Here is a 5,866-nt window from a genome sequence, read left to right as displayed (position 1 = left end):
TAAATAAAACAATTTATGAAACATCAACATTTTTATACATTCCAGCTTTACTTTTTTGCTTCATACCGTTCTTTGAGCGGTCTGTGTTGGCACTACCATGCGAACACCTGCAGGAAGTGATGTCATAGTGACTGGGGATTTTCCGGCCTGCCGCACAGTGATAATCGACGTCCCGGTGCCTGACTGAGGGGCCGCAACTTTCAAAATAGCTTAAATATAAAATAAAATGTTAAACTCAACCGTTAAACTCCAAAAAAAATAAAAAATACTGAGAAAGAATATTTAAATTACATTTAAGTATGGAGTACACAAAAAAATTACTGTGCTATTAACAATTTAACAAATTGGTACCTGGGCCACGTGCTGTTGAGGCAGCCACAGGACTTGCAGGTGTGCTGGGCAGGACTGAGGCTGTGGGAGAAGCAGCCTGGGGCACGAAGGTGATGCCACTTTGCGGCAGACTCTGAGCAGACGGAGCAGCTGCGGCAGGCGCTGGACTCTTAGGCGAGTTTCCAGGGAGGGAGGGAACTGCATTGAGGGCTGGTGATGTGGCAGCAGTGGCTGATGGGATATCATATTTCTGAAGCTGAAGCAGGTACATGTCTGCTGTAGACACCGCTCCCCAGCTAACCTCTAAAGAATTTGTGTTGGCCCGGACAAGCTGTACCCGTGAAGGAGGATTAGGTCGCTCTGCAAGAAAATGTGCAATGCCAAAAACCAGTCAAATTGCATGGTTCAATACAATCAACTGATGCAAAAAAATACTACTCAATGTGAAACATTTTATGCATTTGGATATTTTATGAAGCAGTTTAAGGCCCAATCCCAATTCTACCCCTTAGCCCTTCCCCTTTCCCCTACCCCTCCGTTTTGCGCGTTCACATGAAGGGGTAGGGGTGTCTCGAATCTCTTTTGGTTGGAGGGATAGGGGTAGGGGAAGGGATAGATAGCCCTTCAAACGAAGATTTTTTGGGACCACACTTCAAGCAAAGGGGTATGAATTATCTCAGTGTAAACCGGCTACAGCGGCAACATGGCTGCCAGAGCGAACAAAAAGACACATAAATGTAAGCATTTTTGGCATTAATAGAGATTTTAATGAAAAATAATCATTTGTTTTATGTTACATTCAATTGTGAGTTCATATTTACAGTCATGTTACTCAAAGAAATGTTTGCAAAAAATCGCTAAAGTTTGCTAACGTCATATTACAGAATGCACAATAGTGCCACAACATATTTTCATGTCTGATCAGGGCGATAACCACCATAGACATTGAGGGGGACTAGCCCCCCAATAATTATAAATCACTAAACCCTTTTCTCAAATATTGCCAATTCGAGAGCGAGAGAGAGATAGAGAGAGAGAGAGAGAGAGAGAGAGAGAGAGAGAGAGAGAGAGAGAGAGAGAGAGAGAGAGAGAGAGAGAGAGAGAGAGAGAGAGAGAGAGAGAGAGAGAGAGATAGAGAGAGAGAGAGAGAGAGAGAGAGAGAGAGAGAGAGAGAGAGAGAGAGAGATTAAAGTTGCGTGTATGCGTGTCTGTGCGTTTCTCTTTTTAGAGTCAGTTTACTTCAAAAACAGCGATTTTATCCTCTTGTTGCTGGAAAATATAATGTAGCGATTCAGTATTTAAACTGTTATTAACAAAAGTTGTCGGGCAGCGTTGACAAGTTTCTTTGCTCCTGGTCCTGGATGTGTGAGCTGTGCGATATCTGATGTGTGTGTGTGTCAGTAAGCAGCGCATTAATATAGAACGGTAATTAAAGGCTCTAATGCACACACCAGTACACCAGTATAGATGTGTGTATTGTAGGAGCTAGACGACGTATGATGATGTGTGACGTATAGAAGTGGTGTCCCAATTCTTAGGGGAATATTTTTACCCCTACCCCTTGACACTCTGTTTCAAGGGACAAGGGAAAGGGGTAGGCGGAGGAGTATAAAATAGAATTGGAATTGGGCCTAACTGTGTCAGAAATGCTCTATACTGCATATCTGTTGCACTCACCTGTCTCCAGGTACCAGAGATCTTTGCAGCACACCTGATTGTTCCAAGCTTTGCGGTACCCATCACGTCCACTCCAAACATAAAGTCTGTTGTTAATAGCAACAGCGCAATGTCCTGCTCGTGCACGTGGTATGTTGTCCTCCAAAGTGTCCATCAAAACAGTCTCCCATGACAAGGTGTCTAAAAGGAAAAGGAAGCTCTTTTTTTTACATTTCAAGAATATGCTATAACATGACAAACTGCAATCAAAACATGCTGTTTGGGCTCAATCCTAACATTTCACAGATAGGATTGTCACAATACCATAACTTCCAGTAGATAACATTTTAAGTGAAATTTCACGATCCTTAATACCAATTTTTGTTTGATCACGGTTTCATTTACATTAACAACATTAATTAAAGTAGCATCAGGCTGCATTTACACTTATCGCACAGACTAGACACATTTATCAGTAATTATAGTAATGATTTCTGAAGGGTCATTTGACACTGAAGTAATGGCTGCTGAAAATTCAGCTTTGCCATCATTACTTAAAATATATTAAACTAGAAAACAGCTTTAAATTACATTTTACGACATGACTTTTTACTACATTTTTTATAAATGAAATTAAATGCAGCCTTGGTGAGCATAACAGACTTGGTTTAAAAGAAATATATTTTTTAATACTACATGTACTTTAGCAAAAACATACCCAAGTTCAGGCAGGCCAGTGTGTTTGTACACTTCCATTCCTTCTCATGCGTGGCCACCTTCACATCATCCATCACCAAAGGAACCCAGCCACCAAAAACATACATTCTACAGACAAAACAGATGAAGGTATTAAAGGTCAGTAATGCCATTGTGTGCATTTAGGGAATGCCTGTGGTGATGCAATTCTAGATTACACTGAAACTCACTTGTTTGTAATAGTGGTGGCTGAGTGGAGGCTACGGGGGAGGGGAGCTGTGCCGCTTATTGCTGGCTTGTTCCAGGTCAGTGTATCTGAAAAGCAAAGAATGGCCTAATTATTGCTTAACCTAATTGACTGGTTGAATTAATGACCAATGTCTGACAAGCACCACATTAAAAACAGAGATAACCTTCATACCAATATCTAACGTCCAAAGATCTCCCAAACGGCAACCACTCATTCCTCCGTATATAACAAGACAGGACTTCTTAGTAGCTTTTTCAGTATAAACTACAGCAGTGTGGCTCTCTCTTGGAGGAGGCAGTACACCGTATGTGACCGGTATATCCCAGCCCACAACGCTGGAGCCCGGACGCAGCTCAAGGGTATAAAGGTCATTCAAATATCTGGAAGCACACATAAATGAGTCTAGGAACTAAATAGTATAAATATTTTTATTTACTGACCACATTATTACATGATAGGAATACCTGGGAATGTTGTTCTTGGGGTCTTCACTGTCATTGGCAAGCCCCCCAAAAAGATAGCACTTGTTTCCCACAAGAGAAAAACTGTGGCCCAGGCGAGGGCATGGTGGTGCTCCATTTTTAGGGGCTTTTGGTTTCAATTTTTTCCATTCCCATCTGCTTGCCTGATAATAGTAACCACAGAACCACAGGAAGAGATATTAAAACACTATGCATCACACACTTGCCGACTACGTAAACGGATACAGAGGAAAAACTGGGTATTATACACTAAATGACTGAGTGAGGGCCACACACTACCAGACTTCCACGTCATTCCAAACACAAACTCATACAGAAACATGCACCTCGCTGTTTGGACACACATTACAAATAAAAACAATGTGTGCTCTAAAAGATGGCTCAAAATATCACACTTTTGATCATCCAACTGGTTGAAATAATAGTCTAAAGCTAAAAATTCAGAGTCTGTGCCCATCATACACTATGTAATTTTCTGTGAAATCTGTCAACTCTGACTGGCCAAAATCAGCAGGCCAGGTATATCTTTCGGCAACTAACGTTGGCTAAATAAGCCTGCAAATCTGGGCAAATTTGTGTAGTGTATTCAAGCCTTTAGTCACATAACAGAGTGATTTTAAATAACTTTTTCTTACCTGTAACTCATAAAGGTCATTGCTGTACTTTCCATATTCCACCATTCCACCAAAAGCTAATAGACGTGTGCCATCACATACAAAACCATAAGCTGCACAGCCTGGAGGAATGTCTCCACGAACAGCTGGTATGAACCACTGGTTTGTTGCTGAAAAAGAAAGATATAGCCTATTTCATTATTCAGTCAATATCTCAGTGAAAAGGTGTAGACAACTTGCAATAAAGCTCTCTTGCAGTTTGAAAGCCAATGTCATTAAAAAGCATTTTATAAAATCAAAGCACTTTCTAATTGTCAAAATAACAAAATGGACAGTAGGACAAAAGTCAAGGAGAAGAAGAGATGTGACCAACAGAAGAACAATACATCATGCCATGACATCTTATGTGAAAAAAGAAAAACTAAACCACAATGAAACTGAAGTAGCAACAGATCTTTTCTTCCATATTGCGATGTACACCCAAGTGTAACAGATTATTGAAAGAAAAAATGTAGGGTGGGGACTTGGTTTTACAGGAGACACTTTGATTAAACTTTGAGGTCAAAACACCAAATGACGCTGTATTAGAAACACCCTCACATTAGCATTAACTACTTTTTGTAATTTGATGCAAATATAATACAAAGTATAGTGTTGTAAATGCACATACGTTTAAAAAATTAAAAATACAAAAAAACTTGAGGATTTTTGATGACCGTTGAAACGCGTCAGTCTTGTGAAAAGGGTCCATTGAATTACAGTAAGAGAAATTTACTGAATTGCAATTCAGAGAACTGAAAAGTCACACAACAGAGGAATTTGATTGTTTGGCTTCATTGGGAACATAGTGAGATAAATTAGAGCTTTCTGGGAAATTAACTCTTTCACCATAACCCACAAAATGAATAGTATTTAATGGAATTCGTGTGTGTGTGTGTATATATACACACACACACCCCAAACTTCTTACTACTTCTCAATATCATAAAACATGTCTGGAAATACCTACTGGCAAGGTATTGTCTAGTCTAGTGCAGCCTACTTTCCACAATACTACTAATGTCATTGTGGGCTCAACAGTCACAGTAAGTTACTCGCCAAAAGATAACAATAAGGCGCACTTGTGCACGTGCAGGAGGGGGGCGTGCGCGTGACGCGACGGCGGTCAACGTCCATTTTTGTTTTCTGGCGCCTTTCCCCCACAAAAGTCGAGCTGCGAGCGACACGCGGTGCGTCAAACGTTGCAATGAACTCACAGAATGTTTTACATGTTATACTATGCATGTATCTAATATAAGAAGCCGTTTTCTCCGAAACGCAGACAAATTTACGACTGACTTCAAGCTAAGTCGGTAGTTCATCATTGCGCGCAAGAAATATAATAATGAAAAAGTGTAGACACAGCAGACAAACGTTCCTCATAAAAACATTTTACTCACCTGTATTATAAACGTGCAACTCGTCAACGATTCCTTCGTTTCCTCCGCCGAAAACGACCATCAGCTCCTTGATGGCTACAGCTCTGTGCCCGTGTCTCGGTCGGGGAACCGGCCCGGACCATCCCAGAACCCGCTTCCATCGCGGATGCAGTGGAGCTCCGGTGGTGCCAGGCACAACGGAACCGGGGGACGTCATGTCCTTTTACTGAGAAAGAAGGCAATGCACTTCAGCGACTCTTAACCACCAACTCATTGTTCTGTGAGCAATATAACACAAAATAGAATGGTATATATATTAAATAACACGTTCTGAATATAGATATGCATTGTTATAACATTACAGTGGTGCCATCGAAATCCCAAACACTGGGTTATTCAGAAGTTTGATTAATTCAGGAA

General features: G+C 40.8%; 2 protein-coding genes across 2 annotated transcripts in view; both read right to left on the bottom strand.

Annotated features, from left to right (window-relative positions):
• LOC107685679 (host cell factor 1-like) overlaps positions 1-5,734 on the bottom strand; it is a 5,953-nt gene extending 219 nt beyond the window's left edge. Inside the window, exons 1-9 of the mRNA XM_016482364.1 lie at positions 5,468-5,734; positions 4,050-4,198; positions 3,397-3,557; positions 3,104-3,312; positions 2,913-2,997; positions 2,705-2,811; positions 2,008-2,187; positions 352-690; positions 56-209 (exon numbers count right to left, since the gene is read on the bottom strand). Coding sequence (XP_016337850.1) covers positions 61-209; positions 352-690; positions 2,008-2,187; positions 2,705-2,811; positions 2,913-2,997; positions 3,104-3,312; positions 3,397-3,557; positions 4,050-4,198; positions 5,468-5,663 — 1,575 coding nt within the window. The 5' untranslated portion in view covers positions 5,664-5,734 and the 3' untranslated portion in view covers positions 56-60. The remainder of the gene's footprint in view (positions 1-55; positions 210-351; positions 691-2,007; positions 2,188-2,704; positions 2,812-2,912; positions 2,998-3,103; positions 3,313-3,396; positions 3,558-4,049; positions 4,199-5,467) is intronic.
• The window catches only part of LOC107685684 (host cell factor 1-like), a 29,122-nt gene that overhangs the window by 9,872 nt on the left and 13,384 nt on the right, over positions 1-5,866 (bottom strand). The window lies entirely within an intron of this gene.

Source organism: Sinocyclocheilus anshuiensis, unplaced genomic scaffold, assembly GCF_001515605.1.
Source record: "Sinocyclocheilus anshuiensis isolate Anshui unplaced genomic scaffold, SAMN03320099.WGS_v1.1 scaffold257, whole genome shotgun sequence".
In the NCBI taxonomy this organism is placed as follows: Eukaryota; Metazoa; Chordata; class Actinopteri; order Cypriniformes; family Cyprinidae; genus Sinocyclocheilus; species Sinocyclocheilus anshuiensis.
Note: the sequence above shows the minus strand (reverse complement) of the source record. Positions and strands in the feature narration are given on the sequence as shown.